Source organism: Perognathus longimembris, chromosome 1 (assembly GCF_023159225.1).
Source record: "Perognathus longimembris pacificus isolate PPM17 chromosome 1, ASM2315922v1, whole genome shotgun sequence".
Taxonomy (NCBI): Eukaryota; Metazoa; Chordata; class Mammalia; order Rodentia; family Heteromyidae; genus Perognathus; species Perognathus longimembris.
The window spans coordinates 98,916,515-98,941,897 of NC_063161.1; the positions used below are offsets into that span (position 1 = coordinate 98,916,515).

Genomic DNA, 25,383 nt, shown 5'->3' on the forward strand with positions numbered 1-25,383 from the left:
AAGGACCAAGCCAGAGCTTCTCACACTTCAGTGGGCATCACAGCCTCTGAGGGGCTTGTTGAAGTACAGACTGATTCTCTAGGCCTGTGGTGGGCAGAGCCCAAGACTCTTGCTTTTTTTTTTTTTAACTTTTTTTAAATTAAATCATTTATGTAGCTAGACCTAGGATCTACCTCTCAGTAGCAACAGGGTCCTAAAATGTTAATAAATCCATGAGTGTGCCTATTAACCCTTAAGTTGTTATGTTTATTCCTTAAGACGAGTAAATGAACGCAATGATGTGGAGATTTCAGTCATCTTAAAGTAGGAGTAATAGGTATTTACCATGATTGAACATTTATGTTTCTTTGCTGGCTTGAAACTTTGATTTTTGCTTTATCCAATCCATCTCCTCTGAGTTTCAAAAAATAAAAAAGTAAGTTAATTCTGTGTCCTTCTGATACTCAGATCTTAACCATCTTTTCCCCCATAAGTGGGTGGGAGAATTCACTGTCTTTCTGAATTTGAGGATCTTGCCTTCCAACCTCCTCCTTGCCCTAGATTCTGCTGGTTGGTTTTAATGTGTCCAGGAGGTCAACTGTTCTGAAATTCCCTAGGGCCCTCATTTTAGGAGCCTGACAGCCCCTGGCTGCACCCTCAAAGGAGTCAGACTTCTTGAGACACAATTTTAGCCACTGCTGGCTGATTTGAATCCAACCATGGCAGCCTGGGTCCCAGAGGAAGCCTTTTTCCTGGCACTTTTCTTATTGTGCAGAAGTGGAGACAGGGCTACCAAGGCCTGTTAGCAGGGGGCAGATAGAGGCGGGGCCTCTGAGTGAAGAGGATGTTGTTTAAGTCTTGGCTATGAATTCTGCTTCTCCAACATGGGACATTCCCCCAGCTACACAGGGCAGAGGGGTTGCCAATTTGAAATGGCCTTCAGAGAGCATTGCTGTAGCCCTTTAGAATTGTCTAAGATGACCTAGTGGTCTTCCCTCTTGTTCCAGCACATGCTGGGTGTGGCCTGTCATCAGTCTAGCTCTAGATCAAACCTTGGGACCAAAAAGAACAAACTTGTTAAAAACAGATTTAGGTCTCTGTTAGAATCTGGTTTTTGGTTTTTGTTTTTGTTTTTTGCCAGTCCTGGACCTTGGACTCAGGGCCTGAGCACTGTCCCTGGCTTCTTTTTGCTCAAGGCTAGCACTCTGCCACTTGAGCCACAGTGCCACTTCTGGCCATTTTCTATATATGTGGTGCTGAGGAATCGAACCCAGGGCTTCATGTATACGAGATAAGCGCTTTTGCCACTAGGCTATATTCCCAGCCCCTAGAATCTGTTTTTCTTAAACATATTAATGGATGGACAAAAGCAGTATTATTACACTATTACATACTATTACACTATTACAATACTATTACACTGTAATAATAAAATTATTTTCCTTTGAAGTAAATAGGAAATGTAAAGGTATGAACTAAAAGGATAATTCTAATTTTATCTGGGTATTCTTCCCCAAGCTGTCTGCCACTTCTTCTTTTTTTTTTTTTTTTTGGCCAGTCCTGGGACCTGGACTCAGGGCCTGAGCACTGTCCCTGGCTTCTTTTTGCTCAAGGCTATAGCACTCTGCCACTTGAGCCACAGCGCCCCTTCTGGCCATTTTCTGTATATGTGGTGCTGGGGAATTGAACCCATGGCCTCGTGTATAGGAGGCAAGCACTCTTGCCACTAGGCCATATCCCCAGCCCCAGTCTGCCACTTCTTTTGCAGCAGAGCAACTGGTTTTCATCCTAGGTTGTCAGGATCTGATAAACTTTCACCATGGAAAATTTCCTGGATAGAAACTTTGCGAGCATGATTTCTCATTAAGTGCTCTGGAAGTGGCGTGGGCCCCAGCAACGCAGCTGGATCAGGGCCAGTGAGAGACTCTAAAAGCACTTGCAGCCTAAAATGGCTCTAATCTACCCAGCATAACCTTGCCAGCCTGGCTGGAAAGATACACCCATCTGTATTCTGGAGGGGGCGTGGCTAAGTAGTGAGGGGCTTTGCAGTGGGACACACCCATGCCCACTTCAGGCACAGGGAAGCAGATTTAACCATGGACCTTTTTTTCAAGTAAAGCAGAAAAGAAGAGTGAGATATTGAGATTTTAGTGTAGCTGTATGTAATCAATTAAGCCACTGTGAACTGGAGTTTCCCTTGGGCTCAGTGCATAGATCTCTACCTATCTTATTTTGGAGAAGAAAGTAGATGTCTTTTGTACATTTCTGTTTCCTAAGTACCAGAACCAGAGCCTGGCACATAATGATCAAGCATTGGATAGATGAATAGATGATGGATGGATGGATGGATGGATGGAATAATGAAGGAACTTATTCACAGTTGCTCCATGTTTCCTTTTGTTTTCTGCATATTAATTCATTCCTGTGGTAAAAGTACCAAATTGTGTTAACACAAGAAAAATGTTGAAGATACTACTTTTTTTTATAAACATAGCATAAACTTGCCCTAATAAGTAAATTCCACCCTGAGTCCACTTTGGAAATGAAAGCTAGTGATCTGGAGGATAGAAGTTCAAGGCCAGCTCAGTCACAAAACTGTGGAAGAGTTCATCTTCAAAATAACTAGCACAAAACAGAGCTGGTAGCAAGCAAGTCCAAGAAGCTCAAGGCCCAGAGTTCAAACACCAGTCCTGACATAAGTAAATAAAAATAAAATAAAAAGAAATACCTCTTCATAATTCCAAGGAATAAGGTCGCAAATACAATTGCTCTAAAAACATATTTCAGAAAATTTCAAAGGGCTGGGAATATGGCTTGGTGGTATAGTGCTTGCCTAGCATGCATGAAGCCCTGGGGTTTGATTCCTCAGCACCACATAAATAGAAAAGTTGGAAGTGGTGCTGTGGCTCAAGTGGTAGAGTGCTAGCATTGAGAAAAAGAAAAAAAGGTTTCAGAGACATAACTGTCTAAAAGGACTCTGAGCAAAAAGAATATGCAATCTTAATAGGGTGACTACCTAGGGTGAGGCAAATAATCACACTTTTCCCTCATTTTTTTAAAGCATGGAGCTGACAACCCTCATTTTGTGCCTGCCTTCCTTCCTTCCTTCCTTCCTTCCTTCCTTCCTTCCTTCCTTCCTTCCTTCCTTCCTTCCTTCCTTCCTTCCTTCCTCCCTCCCTCCCTCCCTCTCCCCCGCCTCTCTCCCCCGCCTCTCTCCCTCTCTCTCTTTCCTTCCTTCCTTCCTTCCTTCCTTCCTTCCTTCCTTCCTTCCTTCCTTCCTTCCTTCCTTCCTTCCTTTCTTTCTTTCTTTCTTTCTTTCTTTCTTTCTTTCTTTCTTTCTTTCTTTCTTTCTTTCTTTCTTTCTTTCTTTCTTTCTTTCTTTCCTTCTTCTCCTGTGGCTTGAACTCAGGGCTTGGACACTGTCCCTGAGCTTCTTTTACTCAAGGCTAGTGTTCTACCACTTGAGCAACAGTGCCACTTCTGGCTTTATTTTAGTAATTTATTGGAGATAAGAGTCTCTGTAATCCTAGCTACTCAGGAGTCTGAGGATCACAGTTTTGAGCCAGCCCAGGCAAGAAAGTCTGTAAGACTCTTATCTTTGATTAACTAGCAGAAAACCAGAAGTGGCACTGTGGCTCAAAGTGGTGGAGTACTAGCCTTGAGCAAAACAGCTCAGGAACAGTGACCAGGCCCTGAGTTCACACCCCTCAGCTGAACAAAAAAAAAAAAAAGTCTTATGGATTTTCCTGCCCTGGCTGGCTTTGAGCTGTAATCCTCAGATCCCAGCCTCCTAAGTAGCTAGAATCACAGGCATGAGCCACTGGATATTTGTTTTTATTAAAACAGTGCTCCATGGGAGGTAAAAGTATGTGATGCTTAGCCATGTCAGTTCTAGCCTGCTAGCTGAATGAGATGAACAACTTCTGGGCCTTCCTGTGCCTCAGTTTTTTCCTGTTTGTAAAATGAGAGAAGACAGTTTACTATTTGCATGCTTTTTAAAATGAGGTATAAGTAAGATAATGCCTTGGATATGACAGAATTTCCCCAATTCTAAGATTTTCAAGATTTTCACACCTCTGAAGTAAGAATGTATCTTACACTTAATATCATTTCCTTTTTGTTTTCATTGGGGTGCTAAAGATTGAATCCAGAGCTTTGCATATGACAAGCATATGCATATTCTCCCATCAGATTCAAACCCCAGCCCCACTGGAATTCTCATAAGCATTTTCTTTTTATTTAACTGGTGGCATATCTTTCAGAATATGTATGTCTCATCTCAGTTGCAGTAGGGGATGAGGTAAGATTAGCTTTCACCAGCAGTATCATCATCCTTAGCCTCATTAACTAATATAGCACCCTTTGATTGCTTAGCACTGCCAGGCTTGAGTACATATGAAATCTTAATTTCCCCCAAATATTTGTATTCAAATCTAATGAGCTCAAGAAATGTACCCAAGGCCTAATGTATGAAACTGTAACCTCTCTGTACATCAATTTGACAAAAAATAAATAAAAATTTAAAAAAGAGAAAACTTTTAAAAAGCCTAATGAGCTCTTTGTCAGAATTGGTTTCATCTCTTCTAATGTGAAGTATTTATGAAGTCAATCCTGCTTAGATTATTTGCTGTACCACAGCTGGGGAGCTACTAACAGTCATTAATGTCAGTCTCTTAAAATAGGGAAGACAAATTCTTTATTTTCTCTATTGATGGATTTTCCTAACTCAAACAAGTTTTTTTTCTTAGCGGGCAGAACTGAGCCACCATTTTACCACTTAAGATTTACTGGTGTATACTTTCCCCCTCCAAGGGAAGAGAAGAGGCAGTTTATTGATCTGTAACAAAGGAATGGATAGTGGCCAACCCCTTTCTGCTTTATACAATGCCTTGACAGCAGAATCTGCATATCATTAAGAGGAACAAGTCCTCACAATCGGAGGCCACCCATCAGACATGAGCCATAATAGTCAAGAAGAATCCATACATGGCAGACAGCTGTTTCAAGCTCAGCATCCCCACCCTCTGACGGTGTTATTTTACCATGACAGACTGTAATTCCTAATTTCAGCTTCCTCCTTATTTTGATTGTATTCTGTGTAGGGGAAGGTGGGAGAGAAACCAATGTGGGTCTGAGATAAAGATCTCCTTCCAGGTGAAAGGGGTGCAATGACAGGCAGAGAAAGAACGTTGGGCCATTGTTTATGAAGCTTGGCTAGGAAGATTCTGGGCACATCTCCATCCAAATACTTTGACACATATTTCACTCAGCCCTAACACAGGCAGCTTGCCTCTTCTTGTCTTCTGTTTGCCCTACAGAGTTTAACTGAGTCCAGAGTTTTACAAGCCACTCTGAAGCAAGAGTGTGGACACACAGGCTAGCAAGGGGCCAGGACACAGGGATTAGGTTTAGGTTTTTGTTGTTGTTGGCTTTTGGAATAATTAATTGAATAATTCCAGAAGCTGAGCTTCCTTCCTTTACCCACTTGCTTCCAGACTCCCTGTTCTAGATTTCCCAGTCCTCACAGTTTTAAAGAATAAAGCTGTACCTGTCTGACATTGACTCCTATTCTTCAAAGATAATGCTCCCTGTGTCCCTGAAGTCTGCCTTTTTAAGTTCAGCCAGCTTTGACTCCCTCAGAGCTTATTGCTCTCCAAGTTCAGTGGCATGGACCTGAACTAGTGCCACTGTTTCCCAGAGAATGTCAGGTGACTCAGCCTTAGTCAGAGAGCTTAGGGCCATCCTGGCCTGGGATGCTGCCCACCAGAAACTAGGGACAGGCAGGAACAGAATGCTCTTCTGTATCTAGAAGAGCTTAGGGTGGGGGCATGCTTGTTCTGCAGCAGCCTTTGGGGGGGGGGAAATCATATGTTTGTATTTGCACTGAGCATTTTTGTTTTCCACAGTAGTTGGCTTTGAACCACCCAGGCAAGCCTATTTCAACATTGAGGAAAAATCTGCCAGCTAAGCAAGTTCTTACCCTGTGTGATCAAATCCTGATCAAATCAGCCATTTTCCTTTCCTTCCTTTTCGTTCGCAAGCGTTCCTGACTTCTTGTAATTTCAACAGCAAACTGGCAATAGCCTTTTTTTTTTTTTTTTGGTCAGTCCTGGGGCTTGAACTCAGGACCTGAGCACTGTCCCTAGCTTCTTTTTGCTCAAAGCTAGCACTCTACCACTTAAGCCACAGCACCACTTCTGGCTTTTACTTTTAATGTGGAGCTGAGGAATCGAACCCAGGGCTTCCATGCATGCTAGGCAAGCACTCTATCACTAAGCCACATTCCCAGCCCTGGCAGTGGCATTTTGCATAGCAGTTTTCCAATACTTTGGTTTTTTTCTGCAATTATCTTTAAAGCAAATAAACCCAAATGGACTAGATAAATCTAGATTTTTCCCTTGTTTCATTATTAGTTTCTCTAATCAAGCCCATGTAGAAAATACCTTATATACGCAATATAGTGTGTTACTCCTATCCAGGTGGGGGACAAAATCAAGTTTAACATTTCTAGACCAATAAGGTTCTAGATGGTATACTGGGATTCTTTTAATTTTAATTTTTACAAAGTTGACCGCACAGTTAAAATTTCCAGATTTAACAATAGTCAGTATTTTGATTCCTTTATTTCTTTCTTTTTTTTTTTTTCTTTTTTTTTTTTTTTGCCAGTCCTGGGGCTTGGACTCAAGGCCTGAGCACTGTCCCTGCTTCTTTTTGCTCAAGGCTAGCACTCTGCCACTTGAGCCACAGCGCCACTTCTGGCCATTTTCTGTATATGTGGTGCTGGGGAATCGAACCCAGGGCCTCATGTATATGAGGCAGGCACTCTTGCCACTAGGCCATATCCCCAGCCCTGATTCCTTTATTTCTAATGGTTTTTAATTAAAAGTACATGTACATATCTTCCTTAACAAAATTGGATTAAGCTTTTTAATTGGTAACATCTTTTTTAAAAAATCCATACTACTACTGGGCACCAGTTTTCTCACACCTACAATCCAAGCTGCTCAGGAGGCTGACATCTGAGGATCAAGGCTCAAAGCCAGCCCCATAGCCTGTGAGACTCTTAGCTCCAATTAACTACCAAAAGGACAGAAATAGAGATGTGGCTTAAGTGGTAAAGTGCCAGGCTTGAGCAAAAAAGCTCAAGGACTAAGCCCAAGTCCTATGTTCAAGCCCCAGGACTGGTACCAAAGGAAAAACAAAATTCATACTTAACATCGTAGTGTGCCATACAGTCAGTGACATTTTAGATTTTAATGACAACAATAAGAGATTAACTGATGTCATCAACTTTATCATCTTGTTCTATTGTTGTTACTCAGTGTTTTGAAATCAGGGCTTTTTGCTTGCTAGGATGCAATCTGTACTTGAGTAATTCCTCCATCCCTGTTTGCTCTTCTTATTTATTTATTTATTCTTTCATTCATTCACTCATTTTTGCTCTGCTTATTTTTAAGACAAGGTCTTGCTTTGGGGCCAGGCAGGCCTGGATCAAGTTCCTCCTACTTAAACTTACTACCATCACTGTGTCAACTGTGTCACCGCACCCAACCTTTTCTGTTGAGCTAAGGTGCTGTGTTCTTTTTGCCCTAACTGGCTAGACCTCCACCACCTCCCAAGTAGCTAGGATTACTGGGATGAGCTATCTAGATGGTTTGTTTTTTGTTGTTGTTTTGTTTTCCCATTCTAGAGGCTTGAACTCTGGGCTTGGGCTGTCTCTGAGCTTCTTTGCTCAAGGCTACCGCTCTACCACTTTGAGCCACAGCTCTACTTCCTGATTTCTGGTGCTTAATTGGAGATGGGAGTCTCTCAGACTTTCCTGCCCAGGCTAGGTTTGAATGGCAGTCCTCAGATCTCAGCTTCCTGAGTAGCTAGGATTATAGGCATGACCACCAGCATCCCACCAAAAATGGAATATTTCTATGCATATTGGTGCTTGCTTTCTTTTCCAGTGTTTTTGGAGATGGATTTTCAAAATGCAAAGCTTAAAAAAGTATTCTTCTTTTTTTCTTTTTTTTTGTCTGTCATAGGGCTTGAACTCCAGGCCTGGTCACTGTTCTTGAGCTCTTTTTGCTCAAGGCTAGCACTCTACCACTTTGAGTGGTGGAGGCCACTTTCCACTTTCTGGTGGTTAGTTGGAAATAAGAGTCCCACTGACTTTTCTTTCCAGGTTGACCTTGAACTGCAAACCTCAGATCTAGCATCCTGTATAGGTAGGATTGCAGGCATGAACTACCAATGCCTGGCTTCTTTTTGTTTTAAATGTTATGATTGCAATAGATCTTACTGTAGTCACCTCAGTTAATTTGTAAATCAAAAATCAATGTAAGGGGCTGGGAATATGGCCTAGTGGTAGAGTGCTCACCTCATATACACGAAGCCATGGGTTCGATTCCCTCGCACCACATATATAGAAAAAGCCAGAAGCGGTGCTGTGGCTCAAGTAGAGTGCTAGCCTTGAGCAAAAAGAAGCCAGGGACAATGCTCAGGCCCTGAGGTTCAAGCCCTAGGACTGGCACAAAAAATAAAAACCCAAAACAAACAAAGTCAATGTTTAGCTAAATAAAATGCTAGGAAGTGGAAATCTGAAAGGGGTGGGATGGGGTCAAGGAGAAAGGGGTGCACAAGTGAAGCGAAAAGGGACTGGCAAAAAACAAAACAAAAACCAATATAAAAACAAGAGGTGTGTTGTATAACTTTTGAGTCTAATGTTTCAAACTTGTGTGCCATATTGCATCATTGTCAGGACAGTGGAAGGTATGGTTGGATTATATTTGTAATTTAGGAAGATAACTGCATAGAAGAAGAGTAGATACTTTGAGAGAAAGACGGGAGATCTCAAAAGAATTTGTCAAAGTTATCCTGTGTATATGTGTATCTGTGTTTTGGTCCTATGGCAAGTTACTCTGATTTTGAAATGTGATATAAGAACTACAGTGGAATTGCGAGTAAATGAAATTGTTGAACCAGTGTTTTGAAAGGAGGAAACCAAAACAATTTAATTTGTGTTACAGAATGCCACACACACATTGGGAGGCATGTGCATTTGAAGACCCTCTTCATAAAGAGACAGTTTTGTTTCCCTTCTGAGTCTATTGTAGTCTTATGTAAGATGCCAAGTGTGGTGGTTGGAGCTGTCAGTGCCTAGGTGGTAGTGGGTGTGTGTGTGTCATCTCTAGATATGGTCACCATGTTCTGTGCAGTCACTTCCTTGATACTCTCATCCCCTGCCCACCCCCATTCCATTTACTTTCCATTAACAGTCATCTTTGTAAACAGAACTAGAAGATTTAGTGTTGTACCTATTTTTAAATGATCCATTTTCATGGGGCTCTCTTTATTATTTCAGGTTGAATGCCTTTGGGAGCTTGATGCATGAAATTTGCATGACTCCTTGCTGCCCGCCAGTGTCCCTCCTTGGATTCAAGCCAGCATGGCTCACATCACAAAGGTTAATGGCTCTACCTCAGGTAACTGAACTCTGAAAAGAGAACGGAGGGAGGGAAAGAGGAAGAAAGGAAAGGGAGAGAGAAGAAGCAGCAGCAGAAGAAGGAGTGCACAAATAGGTGCATTACGTGTATGTCTTTGTTCTAACTAATATTTGAATCTCTTTTTAATAATGGATAGATAATAGCAAGTTGCCTAGATAAGGAGGGTTAAAGCAGTTTTCTGTTGAGGTTTTAGTGTTGTTTCTTACCTAATCGCTTAGAAATTTTGCTTTTATCTTTATTTATGTGCTGAAATAAGTTGAGTAAATTATTACCTAAGTCAGTTCCATTGAAGTGTTGAAAAGGTGAAGTCAAGTCCTGAATATTGATGGAAGCAGAGGAACATTATGGCCCCTTTTGTGGAGAGGCTGATTGAAGAGAGTGGGAATGAGAGTCTGGATGTTAAAAACCATTTCCTGGTAGAGATGATACTCACCAAAGAGAAAGTAATTACAAAATGACTTCCAGGGAGGAATATACAACAAGTTGTCTTTGAATCACAAGAGGCCTGTATTCTAATTCTTCCTTTGGTTATATATTAGACACCAATGTAATTTGAACACTCAATATTGTTTATGTAAGATTGGAGAGAAGTTTGTAAGAGAAAAATATTCTGAGAAAATTCCCCTAAGAGATGGTAGATGATCAGAGATGACAACCTGTCCAGGACATCTTGCCAAATATTCATTCCTCGCAAGTCATCTGCCAATTAACCCGATGAATGAGAACAGTAATCAGCCATCTGAGAATTCTTGCAAGACTGAGTCCAGAGTCCCCATTCTGCTGGCTCCCAGCACCCTAGAATAGTAGCATTGTGTTCTGGAAGGAGAATAGAGTCGGTGTACTGAGTGTTCCCCCTTCTAGCCCCCTCCCTTTCATTTACACCCTAAGCTTATTGGTGCCTTAGACCTTGATTCTCTTATTTCTGCTCTATCTCTGGGAGCTTCAGGACTTTGAGAGTTACCACTTGGCCTCTAATCCTTCTCTCAATGTGGCATGTCATGTACTGTCCTTGTTTGTTCCTGAGGTCTGAAGGTCCCATTGTAAGTCTTCTCCCCTATCTGGTATCCTGTCTAACAGGTCCAGGCACTGAATCCGAAAGTGCTCTGATTTTGTGACCTCTGGGGGGCACTTGGTACTTTTACAGGGGTTTAGACCAGACAAGGGAAGGATTTCGCTTGTTCTAGAGATCGTGATCCCTGTTGCAATTTCTTTCAGAGGCTCAGTCATATGCAGTTGCTTTATATACATGGGAATACCAGCCTCTACGTAGACATCTTCAAATACAGTAGGATTGTCTAAAAAAAAAAAAAAAAGCAAACGCTACCAATAATACTACTACACAGCAATAAATGATGCGCTTGTTCACTTTCCATAATCTTAGTATTTCACATGTTTAGGAATATGTCTATTAAAAATTATTTTTACTGCCAGGCTCTGGTGGCTCATGCATGTAATTCTAGCTATTCAGGAGACAAAGATATGAGGATGGCAGTTCAAAACCAGCCTGCACAACAAAGTCCATGAGACTCTTATCTCCAACTAACCACCAGAAAGCCCAAAGTGAGCTGTGGCTCAAGTGATAAAGGGCTAGCTTTGAGTACAAAAAGCTCAGGGACAGTGCCCAAGCTCTGAGTTCCAGCCCCAGTACTCATACAAGAGGGAGATAGAGAGACAAGAGAGAGAGAGAGAGAGAGAGAGAGAGAGAGAGAGAGAGAGAGAGAGAGAGAGAGAGAGAGAGGAATCAATCAATTTTGGAATAAGGGCAGGTAATACTAGCATATATAATACTTACCATGGCATGTTTCTAGCATAAAATGTGTAATCGTTGTATGAAAATTACCTTTATTCTTCACCTTGCTGTAGAAACCATCTTTACAAGTTCTGGACAGGTGTTGTGTTAGGAACTGTTTTTGAAAGAGGCATGTAGCAACAAACAAAACAGCAAAACTCTCTGCCCTTAAGGACCATGCATTCTAAAAAAAGCTGAAGTCTCCTGGGTGCAGGCTGCCAGATAAAATAGAGCACACACTTAATCAAGGACGTGGCACTGTCTATCTGGAATGCGAGTTTAATAAGGTGTTCTGTTTTTATTTGCTAAACCTGACAAGCCTGTCCCACCTTGTACCAGATTGCGTCCCACTCCTGTGACCCAGCCCCAACCCCCCTCAATCCCAGACCCTTGTCCTGGTGTGTTCTCTCCTGCTTACCAGAGCTTCAATCGTCACATCTGTTGGACTGGTACTGTTTTAATTCATTGATTTAATATGTGTTCTTAAGGACTGTAATATCCTGGGTTAATGTAATGAGAGGAGCATCATAAATTGCTCTTGTATACCTAGCAAGGAAGCAAATGAGGATCATTAGTTAGGAGTATTGCTGTTTCTTCTTCAGAGTGTAGAGATGCAGTCTGCCTTTTTTTCTTAAATCCAAGTTCTGAGTCATGTTGTGAACTGGCTACATTGATTGATACCTTTCTAAACACTAATTGATGTTGTGCCACTTTAATTAGAACTTTAGATTCCTTTAAAAGCCAAACGACAAGTGGCTTGTCAGATAAAGAGGATAACACCTGTCCTATTTCCTACAGTAATGGCTGTGAGGAAAAGGTAGAACACTAGCTAAAAAGGCACTTTTTGTTGTTATTATTTGTTTTGTTTTGCTTTTTGTTTGAGACAGTTTCTTGGGCCAGCCTTGAACTTAGAACATTGAGAGCTGGAATAAAACACTTTAAAAAGCACAAAGTGCCATTCAGATGTCAGAGGATAGCACCCTTGTTCTTGTAGTTCTTGTCCTGAGCTTCTGATCTAGTCAGCACCTGCTCACATGCTCTGCTGATGACTCTGCCAGAGACTGACATTGGTGCCAAGACTGTTATGTTGAGGAAAATGAGCACTGTGAATGAGCATTGTGATGTAACCTTTATGCCTGCCATTCTACTTTTATTTTTCCTAGTAGTTGCTTTTCACAGCTCATTTTACTTACTTTTGTATTTTTTAATTCCCCTCCCCCCCTTATATTAGGGCTTTTGAAATCAAGGCCTCAAACTCTCACTTGGCTTTTTTACTCAAAGATGGTACTCTCCCATTTGAGCCACTCCTCCACTTCCAGCTTTTTGCTGGTTAACTGGAGATTCTTCCTGGGAATGGCTTTGAACTGCACTCCTCAGGTTTCTGGCTCCTAAATAGCTGGAGTTAGAAGCATGTGCCACGCACTTGGTAAAATACCAGTGTGTGTGTGTGTGTGTGTGTGTGTGTGTGTGTGTGTGTACTGGGGCTTGAACTCTGGGCCTTAGGGTTCTCCCTTTGCTCAAAGCACCATCACTCTATCACTTGAGCCATACCTCTGCTCCCAGTTCCTTATAGTTTTTCTTTTCTGGATTTATATATTTTCTTCCAAACAGATATATAATAATTTAAGGTACTTACTGAGTTACACTGGAAATTCTGTTAGGTAAATTAATATATGATCTCATTCATAAAATTTGAGAGGCAGAGGATTAATCTAAGAACTACAGTAGGTCAGATTTTTACTATTTCTTTTATATCCTTGTCATGTGAACTGACTTAAACATAGCTTCAGTAATATTTGGGTACTTAGTTCTTGCTAAAGTTCTTTGCATTTTTTTCCAACTCTTCATGGGAAGTTGTTTTCAAATGAATATTTCCAATGATTATACACTATTCTCTGGAGTATTTCTAGCAGTTGAAGTTCTCTTCCTTTTGTTTGAATGTTTGGACTGAAAGTTTCCATATTGTGGATAATGGTTCAGAAAATACTCTTGCTTGGTCATTCTTTTCTCCTCCCTTTTGATTTCCTGAGATTCATTTCACAGCAACAGGGCAATTGGGTTAAAGGGCACCACTGTTGGCTTTACTGTTGTGGAGTTTGAATCTCCTTAGCCTGGTCAGTGATTTGGCTGTAGGTTTTGTCTCTATGCTGATCTCAGATGAGGTTCAAAGGCCACCTGATAAGAATGGGTCAGGCAGACAGAGCGAAGACTCCTGCAGAGCCAGCAGAGTGCCCTGCAGCGCTAGGCAGGCCCCTCTTGCTTGTGTCAATATTTTTTCTGGGCAGTATTTCTCAAACAGAACTCTGAGCCCACTGTGGTAAACCTAGCAGCAGGAATCATTTGTCCGGCATAAGAAGACTTTGCGCTCTCAATGGTCCGGGCTGGAACCAACGTGGTGTTTCCTGAGACTATGTAAGGGAAGACCCAGTTACAGGATGGAGGTGGTAGTGAGTCTTAGATGTGTCACCTGGTTACCCTGCCCTGTAGGCAAGCATGTGCTGATTAGAAATTAGCTGTTTTGATTCGTGGTATGGTCTGTGATTTCCCAGGATGTCTTGATTTAGTTTGTAATTGGATGAAAATGTATGTTCTTATTTGTGTCTTGTATTCTCCCAAAAGTAAGTTATGTGGTCAGGCCAGCAGAAGAGCAGAGAGGGTAGAACAAAGGTGCCTAACATCAAAACATAGGTAAAGCTAGACTGAGCCTTATGCTTTCCCGTGTCTTACCTCCTTCTCTCTTCTCAGATGACAAAACAAGACTTTCAAAACTCACCCAGGGAGGTAATGGCTAAGGCAGAGGTTGGGCATGGACTATCCTTTATTTTCCTTTCTTCAAGGAATTATGTTGACCTTAAAAATCAGAAGTGTGGCATTTCAGAAGTCTTTGTTTAAAAGATGAAAGGAAATATATTTTAGAAAACTGTATAAAACCTTAAAGTAGCCAGGCACTGGTGGCTTACACCTGTAATCCTAGCTACTCAGTAGGCTGAGATCTGAGGATTGAAGTTCAAAGCCAGCCCAGGACAGGAAACTCTGTGAGACGCCAATGAACCACTAGAAAACCAGAAGTGGTACCATAGTTCAAAGTGGTAGAGCCACTAGCCTTGAATAAAAAAAGTCAGGGACAGGGCCTATGCCCTGCCTTGAAGCCTCACAACTGACAAAAAACAAAACCTGAAAGCACAATGGTTAAAAATAAAATGTCTTCCATATTAAAAGTTACATTGATAGGGGCTTTTGCTTAAAGCTTTTTTTAATTTTTATTTTGGGCAGTTCTGGGATTTGAACTTGGTCTCATGCTTGCCAGGAAGCCATCCTACCACTTAAGCCACACCCAGCCTTAGGTTAATTATTTTCCCCTTTCCCCCTTTTTCTTTTTAGGCTTCTTTTCTTTTTTGGCCAGTCCTGGGCCTTGGACTCAGGGCCGGAGCACCGTCCCTGGCTTCTTCCCACTCAAGACTAGCACTCTGCCACTTGAGCCACAGCGCCGCTTCTGGCCGTTTTCTGTATATGTGGTGCTGGGGAATCGAACCTAGGGCCTCGTGTATCCGAGGCAGGCACTCTTGCCACTAGGCTATATCCCCAGCCCCTAGGCTTCTTTTCTTAATGTGCATTTTTTTCATTAAGCCGAGTTAATAAATCTATTTTAATGCCTTATGATGTTGCATCATGCAAGTTTCATCCTCACATTAGATGTGTCTGTTTATTGGATCTAGAGTACGCATTTCAACTTTCAATGCAACTATTAGATATTAACCCATGGGAACTTAATTTCACACTGAATCTTATAAATGAAATGATTTATTTTCTTAGAGTGATCACCTTTGAGCAGTTTGGGCGTTGTTTTTTTTTTTTTAAGACGTTACTTTTCGATGTCATAACTTAAAATTCCAGGACCACCTACAAATAGGAGACTGAATTTTGAATTCCGGCTCCTCTGGTTTAGTCAGGAGCTCCAAAAGCATCCGGCCCCTGGAGAGGTTTTTGGAAGTGGCTCCTTCGTTGGGGCTTGCCTGTTTCACATACTCTCCATGCTTCAGTTAAACTAGTAGCCAACCTCACCTTACAACTATTGCTCTAAACCTTGCAGGAATCATAATGGGTTAAGGTTTCAGACAGGCGATTAGCTCTGTAGTTAAGCTGGGGCAGGGCGATTTGTCTTCCAGTGAGTTCCAGCCTGCTTGGCTGTACAGAGGAAGAATCCAGGTTCAGTCTGTTCCGGGGACTAAGCAAAGAAGCCCTCCACTGGAGATTGCAGTTCCGATGCTCTCTCTGTGTCCACAAGAAAAGAGGAAACACAAAATAATTTGCCAATAGAGACTGGCCTATGTTAAGAACTTGAGCTGTTGCAGTTAAGTCTAAGATCCCGGGCAGTCCAAGGATCAGAACTGCCTTTCCTATGAGGATTTGCATATTCTGTGCTCTGCCTGGCTTCGTGAGTATTGTCATTTATTCTGATTAGCCACTTCCTCTCTTTCTTGAAGGACTTGCGTGGGCAAGCTGAGCCCCTCTGAAGTATGGCTCATTTGCTTCCTTTTCCAGGATTTGCCTTCTTCCTGTGTTATGGATAATTTCAGTCCCTCTCCTTTGTGTAGTTTCTGAGAATTTTTTCTATGGATTTGGTGGAAAAATGAATGACTACAGCTCCCAGTTGTTCTGCTTTGTGGGGTTTTTTTTCCTATAAAAGATCTGTTTGATATGATCTGGCCTGAAATAAAATATTAGCATAGTTCTTAGACTCACAGAAACAGTAACTTTTTCTTCTTTTTTGCTCCCCCCCCAAAAATTTTTAAATTATTTTGAATAGTCTTCTTCGATATAAATTGTAAAGATGATATAATTGAAACTAAGATTTTATAAGATCCATTCAAACATTTATAGTCAGTCTAAATGAAAATTATTCTTGTTTTTCTTTCTCAGACTCCTCTGCTAGAAATGGGTGGCTGTGGGAGTGATTTCCTTATTTCCATATATTTTAGAGAAAATATGCTCAAGCTTAAAGACCAAGCTGGGTTCTGCTTTGGGGCTAGAGTTTATTAGGAAGCCTGAAAACAGGAGAAATTTAACAAATATGTGGCTTCCCCTCAGCTGACAACAGTGGATGGACAAGTGTGCCCACTTATCTCAGTTAAAAATAAGTATGCTGCTATTTTGAGGATTTAAAAAAAATGTTCATGACTGGATTCCTTATTCTCACAGTTCTTAGATCCAGCCATGACTGAAATCCAGATTGAACAATATTCTTTAATAGCAGCCTTTCTAATCAACAAGCAGAGCATAGAATTATATACATGAGAGCCATGTCAATTGGTGAGTTCCTAGAATTTATTCTTTTCCCAAAAGTTCAACCTTTGTCATCTTATTCCATCTTATTTTATAGTTAGCTGAATCAAAGTTTGCCGACTTGTATATAGTTTCACCATATAATATAAACCTTTATTTAAGGAAATTGGATTGGAGAAACCATATATAAAAGCCATTTGTGACTATTAGTCACATGTGTTGTATTTATTTTAGTTCCCTTTTTCTGAGTTCATGTTCATTTAATTGAACAGAGTTTTCTCTCCAGTGGATCCTTTTGGGTGGGGTGGGAGGAAGCAGTACTAGGGCTTGAACTCAGGGCTCAGTGTCTTTTCACTTGCTAGACAGGCTCTCTGAAACTTGAGCCACACTTCTAGTGATCTTTTATATTTTGGATATCTTCTGTTAGAATTGGGAGAAAGTTGTGTAGCTTTCTGGACTTAGTCAATCAGAATTTTGTTTTGCAAATAAGTTTTTGGAAACATTGATCCAGTTCATCATACTGAAATGGCCCATCCCTGCTCTCTTTCCTGACTACCATTTCCCTTGGATCAACTGTCTGTTAGGCAAGGTGCATGAAAGGTTTCTGGAGAATAGTTTCCTGCAAGAAAGAAGAGCTTGCGGTGGGGTTGGGGGTGGGGGACTGGGCTTGAACTCAGGGCCTGGGTGCTGTTCCTGAACTTTTTGTTCCCTTGTTCTCAAGGCTAGTGCTCTACCACTTGAGCCACAGCTCCACTTCTGGCCTTGTTTTTTTTTTTATGGTTAATTGGAGATCAGAGTGTCACACATTTTCCTGCCTGGTCTGGCTTTGAACCACTATCTACAGATCTCAGCCTCCTGAGTAGCTAGGATGCCAGGCATAAACCACCAGCAGCCTGCTAAGAGGAAAACATTCTAAACCACAGAGAAACAATGGAGTATTTCCAGTCCTTATGAGCCCATTGCTTAAGGCCTTCATAACCATAGTCAAGTACATCAACTCCTACTTTCTTCTAACTAAAACCAAAACAATGAAAAAGAATGAAATTTATTCTTCAGAACAGAATTTCTTCTGTTCTCAGTGTCCTCCTCATCCCAGTCCAGATGCCCACCAAGGACCAATTGGTTGAATTCCTTTCCTTCTGGTGGCAGGCTGATATGCTGGGATACTTGATTCAAATCAGAGACACATGGAAATGTGTTTGTGGGGTGGCCCATTCTGCATGGCTCCCCTCCAACCAGCAGGACAAAAACCTAATTAATTTCCCCATGACCTGGCCAAGGAGACAGAAGTACCTGCCGGGTGTGTGTGGTGGGTGTGTGGCCTGAACCCTCCCTAGTGCCCCACCTGCTCCTGTGGTGAATCAGCCTGATGATGCTAGGGTTTTCACCACACACTTGGGTGGAGGCCTGGAAGCTGTAGGCCAGTGTGGGGGGGAGGAGGAATGGTTTGCCTGTCAAACCATTCCAACAATGCCACTTACAGGAAAAACTTGCGAAACACCAAAGCCCTGTGCCACCAGATTTTGTTTTCCCATTCATACCACACTTTATACGGCTTCCAGATCTGCTCCAGGCCCAGCCCAGGCAAGCCGTTCTCCCTTGCACTGCCAATCACATCAGAAGCTGTGGTTGTTTACCTGTCAGCTGGTCCTGTAAGGAGTCTCTGCAGAGCTGAGCGTCATCTCGTGAGATCTCAAGAATCATCCAGGCATGCTAGAGCTGTGTATTCTCTGAGGAATACTGTGAAGACATTGAGGGGTGCAGGGGAAGGTGGGGGGCTCTAGAAATCATCATCTGGAATTTACTACTCCTCAGGATATTGATTTTAACTGAAGACATCCTAAAACAGAACGTCTTTTTAGAAAGGTAAAGGGAATTTAGTATTTGGGGAGTATTTCCTCTGGGGAGTTTTGGTGTTCTGTCTGCTGAACTGTGATCATGAGAAAGTAAAGTTTCTAAATAGAGGTGAAGTTAAATTGGTGTATTGTTTGAGGACTCCTGAGAGAAATGATATAAAACAAGCAGGACCATTCAGTGAGCTCATTCATTTAGTAGCTCACTTTAAAGTGACCACAGAGATGTAATTTGACCAAAAGGCAATTGTTTCCCTTCTTATGAAAGTGACTTTTCCTCTACCTGCAGTTTGGGAAGAATTGTCCAAGAAATAGCAGTGTCTGCACTGTCTCAGCTACTGTTCCCTAGCTGCTGTTCCCCACCCGGTTCCCTAGCTCCTGGCTTTGCTCAGAGCTCTGTTCTTGAGGGCTGGATGTCTTTCCTTTATCTGTTGAAATATGCCCTTCATATCCTTCAGGAACAACAATTCTCTTGCCTCTCTCCCTACAGTGTTTCCCTGATACTCAGTAGGATCCAGCTCTTCCCCTTCCTTATTTCTTCCTAGAGTACCTTATGTTTCTATTAAATAGTTGCTGTCACTTTCGATTAAGGTTTATGGTTGTGTTCCTCACTAATTGGTAAACTTTAAGGATTTGTAAGATGAGGGTCATGTAAATTTTGGAGGCTGTCCTGGCTTGTTTGGTATTCTTTGCAGAGCAGCAAGACTCTGTCCAACCATGGTTAGTGGGCATGTAATATAGAGCAAGAGGAAGGCCTAGTACCTGCTCAATCATGTGTAGGTTTGCATTGAGCCATGCCACCTGCAAGTTTGCTATCACTCCATTCTTTGCAGTTCTCTTCCAACCTAGTCTCCAAAGTAATTATTTAGTTGATTGCTCTGACCATTCACGAGGGCATTTTTCCCTAAGCAAACTCATAGCTTTCACTGTATGATATGCATTCTCTTCCTCTCTGCCTCTTCTTGCTTGTGCAAATTATATTATCTTCTTTCTTTAGATCATTTACTCTTGGGTCTCAAATAACATTGTCTTGAGATGCTTTGAATCAGGAAGAGGTATGCAGGTATAAACGTTGTTGTCCCTAGAAGGGTTATTGTCAGAGGCCACTTGGAAAGTTCTTTTAAGTTCCTGTCCCCCTCTACCCCTTGAATTGCTTCTTAGCCACACAAACCAGAGAAAAGAGGTGGAACACCAATCAGACCTATACTGGTGACTTAGTCTTGAGCAATGGGCTCCCTGGAACAGTAGATAAAGACCTGGGTTGGTGATCTCTGGGGACCCCCCTTCCTTTCCCACTATTGTCTTAGGAAGGTCCCTAAGTACTTACTAAGGGGTGAGGAAATGGATGTTCTTATTTTATCACTTATTCACAGTCTTTTTTTTATCATTTAAGATTTTAATTCCCTTACTTAGTCTGTGTTTCTCTAATTCATCTTGCCTTTGGCCTTTGGCCTTTGGCCTTTCATTTGGCCTTTGAAATTTGCTGGCTTCTCATCTGGAATGGAAATATATTGTGGGGCAGTCTCTTCTTTTAATTCTATACGCTAGGCAAGCCTAGGGTGTAGAAATGTGGAAAGAGCATGCCTCCACTGAGCTGTGCCCGTGCTGCTTGAAGGGCAAGGTTTTGGTGATGATAAACACAGAGGGTGTAGGGTGTGTGTGTGTTTGTGTGTGTGAATCTTTTCAGATGGGACTGTGGAATAGTGTCCCATCCTCATATCACTCTCCTAACAAGAATCACAGCCTGCTACTGCCAGGCACACCCCTCAACCTGTTGAATGTGGGGTGGCCTCTCCTAGGAAAAATCTGCCTTTTCATTAAGACTTCTGAGAAGATCCTGCTAATCCGGGCACATAAAGGAGTCCTCTTCCAACACCCCAAAGCAGTAAGAGGTGCACACCCAGTGGGAGAAGAAAGCGGGGATCTTTTGTTGGACTTGCCCTTTTAATCCACAGAAAGTCCAGTCACCACCCCACTTCCCCTTAGGCGATGAGGTGGGTGTGAGAAGATGTCTTGGTCATGTGGAAACGAGTTAGTGACACCCAACCTTCTTCCTCGTACTTGGGACACCCAGCTTTTTGGAATCACACCCCATCATGAAGCTGAGGCAAGAAAAGAAGTACAAGTAGCATAAGAAGGCTGTTTTTAGGGGTTGCAAGAAGGCTCTAATATAGTAGAAATAGCCCAGGCCCTTGGCTTATAGCTGAGCATTCTGCTTTCTCTCTTTCTCTAGGATGAGCAATCATAGCAGACTTTTTTTTTTGCAAGAGAGAAGTAGTAGTAAGCTTTGTTTTTGTATTTTTAAATAAAACATATTAAAGAGCAAAATTTAAACATACAGACATATATAAATATATATATATATCTTCAAGATGATTTAAATGATTTTTTTGCTTTGTGTTATTATCCTCCCTGCCCCCCTCACAAGGATTGCAAAATAAAATCAATTTAAAATGAGAAACTTTGGCCAGCTGAAAAATAGGAAAAAGGATAGAAACCACAATGAAATAATGAAAATGAAATGCAAAAGGATAGTTAGAACTCCTTGTTGATGCCAATGGTGTGGATTTTGAGATTTAACTTTATTTTAAAATACCTCTTTTTTTTTGTCCTGAGGTTTGAATTCAGTCCCTAGCACTCTACCACTTGAGCCACAGCTCCACTTCCAACTTTTTTTGAGTCATTTATTGGAGATAAGAGTCTCACCAACTTTGCTTCGTAGGCTGGCTTCAAACCATTATCCTCAGATCTCAGCCTCCTGAGTAGCTAGGATTACTGATCACTTGTATCATTTGAAAAGAAAAAAATAAGAAGATTCTTCTAGGAAGGAAGAGTGCTTTCCTTAGTCACCTACAGAGGACAGATGCTCTCTATATGCAAATAAAAACCCAGAGGACCACACTTTGAGTTGCAGACTTTGCGTAGTTTGAAATCCTGGGTTTTACCCCTGGCATCATGCTGATACCTTGGTCCCACCCAGGCAGGAGACTGGTTTATTTGTGGATTTGGAGGTGAGCAGCTTTGCAAACAGCCCCTAGCAATTTTTTTAAGTGCAGCAAGGCTGAGAACTGTCTGAAGAGCCTCAGCTCTGAGCAGGTCATTCCAGGCTTCCTGCCACCTTCTTGAAAGGCAGTGTGAAAGCCAGTACTGGAGCCTGCCTCCTGTTAAAAGGGGGCGTGAGCTCAGAGTCACTGGTGTCTTCATAGAGCTCCTTAAAAGAAAAAAATGAGATGACATTATCCTAAAAGAAATGTGCTCATTGCATAACTTGTGAACATCACCTTTTTAACAACAATAAACAAAAATTAGAAAGAAAAGAAAACAAATGTCCAGGCACCAATGGTTTATGAGTATAATCAGAGGCTAAAATCTAAGGATCTTGGTTCAAAACCATTTCAAGCAGGAAAAGTATGAGACCCTTATCTCCAATTAATCACAAAAAGCCTGAACTGGTGCTATGGGTCAAGTGGTAGAGAGCTAGCCTTGAGCAAAAGAGCTCAGGGACAGCACCCAAGCCCCAAGTTGAAGCTACAGTACTAGTGCACACATACACATGAAAGAAAGAGAGAGAGAGAGAACAATCCAAGTTTGGCTCCTTCAGAAGGAGTGAAAGTGAATGGGTCCTGGATCTGAAGTTGTCAGGGCGTAGCATTACCTGAGAGAACAAAGCTGGTTGAGTCTGTGAAGGATTAAGGTGTGTGTAGACTGGAAAGCAGAGTGGGAGCAAGCTGAGGTTAGAAGTGGGACTTCTGGTGTTGATATTTGTGTTTGTGCAAACTAGAAGAATTTTGCTTGAGTGGGTTAGTGGGGGGGGGGCTGGGGGTTTCCTCACATGGAGAAGAAATGTTCCAATCAAATTCCTGAAATAGAATGCTAGGATACTGTCTCTTCCCCACGCTTCCTTCCTCTCCCACCTTTCTTTACCTTCCATAGGCTACAGAGCAAGAACATGCCTAGTTTATGAAATCTCAGTCCAGTGCAGTATTGATGTGACAGGTAGTGCATGCGTGGTGATGTCAGCTCACCTGTTAAATGAAATGATCATGCAGGCTTCAGAGGACTGCTGTGAAGACACGGTGAGCTCATGTGTTTTTGTGAAGCCCCTGGAAAAGAACCACGTGTGCATGGTGGTAAGGAAAGACAGGAAGGATGCAGGCAGGGCATCACAAGATGGATATCCAGCTAGTGCATTTGTGTCAGGCAGGACTTGGAGGGTGCTGTGAAATTCACAATCCAGCCAGGTGTGTCTATTAGAAAGATCTTAAGCTGGGCACCAGTGTCTCACATCTGTAATCCTAGCTGTTCAGGAGGCTGATCCGAGGATCGTGGCTCAAAGCCAGCCCAGGCAAGACAGGCCATGAGACTCTTATATCCAACTAACCACCAAAAAAATCAGAGGTAGAGGTGTTAGCTCAAATGGTAGAGCACCAGACATGAGAGAGAAAGCTAAGGGACAGTGAGCAGGCTTTTGAGGTTAAGCCCCAGTACACACACACACACACACACACACACACACACACACACACACACGGAATAGGTAAACTCAAACTGAAGGTTTGCACTGTATAATCCACATTACCATTGGCATCTTAATTTAACTTTGGTTGTATCTGTAGGTGAAGAGGCAAACCTCTGTGGGAAAGTCTTACTACAGTAATGGGGGTGTATATTTGTGCAGAAGTAGGGGTTCATATGTGTGTGCTTGCAACCCAGAGTACTGAAGCTACCATGGTAGGGTTAAAAACTAAGCTATTGTGTGCTCAGCCAGCCAGGCATCACACAAGTCTGATTGACATCTAGCTTCCCTTCCACAGAGAGTTACACTCTGTGCCTACGCTGACCCAGCTGTTCAGCCTTGAACACATCCTCATCTTCCCACAGTTCCTTAGCTTCTTCATCTCTGTAAAAAGAGTAGAAGCCAGTAGGAGTGACTTTTTGTCTGTGGTGGGAACTTTTCTGTGTGGTGGCTTATCTTCCTTTACTTCCCTTCCCACTCTTTCCTGTCCTCTGTTAGCAGACTAGACATCCATTTGCATACAATGACTAGTTTTCTGCTGGACCTCACCTTCATAGAAACTCACAGGCGAACAAACACCTACAGGCCCAGCTTTGAGTTACGTCACTGCCTTCTACAGCTCAGTGTAATAAGCTATGTTTGTAGCAGAGCACACTATGTTGGAATAAAAAGTTAGCAGAATGTTTTCATAAAGTCAAGAAATATTATATTATGGTACTTTCCTTAGTTTCATTCTTTTTGTTGTTGTTTGTTTGTTGTTGTTATACCAGTCTTGTGGCTTAAACTCAGACCTGGGCCATGTCACAGAGTTTTTGTGCTAAAGGCTAGCACTCTACCACTTGGAGCCACAGCTCCACTTTTGGCTTTTTGGTAGTTAATTAGAAATAAGAGTCTCACAGACTTTCCTGCTTGGACTGGCTCTGAGCTGCAGTCCTTACATCTCAGCCTCCTTACATCTCAGCATAGCTAGTATTATGGGCATGAGCCACTGGCTCCTGCCTCCTTAGTTTAATTCCTTTTTCTAAATTTTTTTTTATTAAACTTTTTTTTTGTCAAACTGTGGTACAGAGGGGTTACAGATTCATATGTAAGGCAGTGAGTACATTTCTTGTTCAACTTGTTACCTCCTCCCTCATTTTTCCTCCCTCCTACCCTCTCCCTTTAGTTTAGTTCTTAAGAACAAGTTTTTATGTTAATACTTAGTTTCGAATAATATCTATAATACCAGAATTTTATGTGAAATTAGGAGAAATTTTCTCAAATGATGATAAAACAGATGCATATTTATTTTTGGAAATTCATCAAACTATACAAGTACAATGGTTGAACTTTGAGTTACAGAAATATATATCTAAATCTTATCTGTATAGTATATATATATATAAATATATGTATGTGTATAACTTAGTGATTTCTTTTTTAAATTTAAAAATGGCAAAAAATAGGCCCAACTTGAATTTCTTATGTAATGGAGGTGTTTCTGGGTAATTCAGAATTAATGAGACCTGATATTTGAAAGTCTCTGACACTTGAAGTTTCTTAGTTTAGTTGAGTCAGTTGTGTGTGTGTGTAAAACAAGCCCAATTTACTGTACTCTTGGTCTTAAAAGATCTAGTCTTTGTAGCTTTTTGCAGAAAAAGCCTGTAGCAAAATTGCTCAGGCAGGTACTCCCTGCAGAGTGGTCAATGGGGGAGACAGGATGTGAGAACATAAATGGCAGGTGGGTGGGCACAGCACTAAGGTGAACCAGGTTTATTGTCCACGGCAACTATTCCATGTTTGAATCCCATGGGGCAGGCTAAGCAGAGTCCACCCTAATCTTTGTTCATCTTTGCTGTATTGAGAACTGGCTTTGCTTGTTTGTCCTGTGACAGAATTGGGCAAATCTTGTTCCACAAGGCTACATAAATGTTTTGTGGCTCAGGAAAGGCAAGCACTTCACTTTTTTTTTCATTGATGAATTTAAACCATCCAATGAATATATGTTTACTAACTTAAAAAAACAAAACAAAACTCAACCAGCCAGGTGCTGGTGGCTCACACCTATAATCCTAGCTACTCAGGAGGCTGAGATCTGAGAATTGCAGTTCTAAGTCAGTCCAGGTTAAAAAGTCCCCGTGAGCCTCTTAGCTCCCAACTAACTACTTAAAAACCAAAAGCAGTGCTGTGGCTCAAGTGGTAGAGTGCTAGCCTTCAGCATATGTAAGAGGCTCAGGGACAGCACCTTGGCCAGAGTTCAAGCCCCACAACTGACAAAAGAAAAAAAAAATGCTTAGGGTCAGCATGGAGGCCCAAAGTTTTAAGCCTTAGGACCCACCAAAAAAAAAAAAAAAACAATAAAAAGGTTGCTGGGTAATGTTATTATCCAGAGCTGAGAGTGTACTTGTCTGGGAATTAATCCATTGTCTTCACAAGTCACCTGATCTAATTTGGATAAAGTATTTCAGGGAATGTGGGAGAAGCGTGGGTTTG

General features: G+C 41.8%; 1 protein-coding gene across 6 annotated transcripts in view; it reads left to right on the plus strand.

Moving 5' to 3' along the window:
• The window catches only part of Kank1 (KN motif and ankyrin repeat domains 1), a 188,118-nt gene that overhangs the window by 122,984 nt on the left and 39,751 nt on the right, over positions 1-25,383 (plus strand). For all 6 annotated transcript variants that reach the window (XM_048333033.1, XM_048333023.1, XM_048333041.1 and 3 more), the window contains one exon: positions 9,329-9,449. In XM_048333033.1, coding sequence (XP_048188990.1) covers positions 9,413-9,449 — 37 coding nt within the window. In that variant the 5' untranslated portion in view covers positions 9,329-9,412. The remainder of the gene's footprint in view (positions 1-9,328; positions 9,450-25,383) is intronic.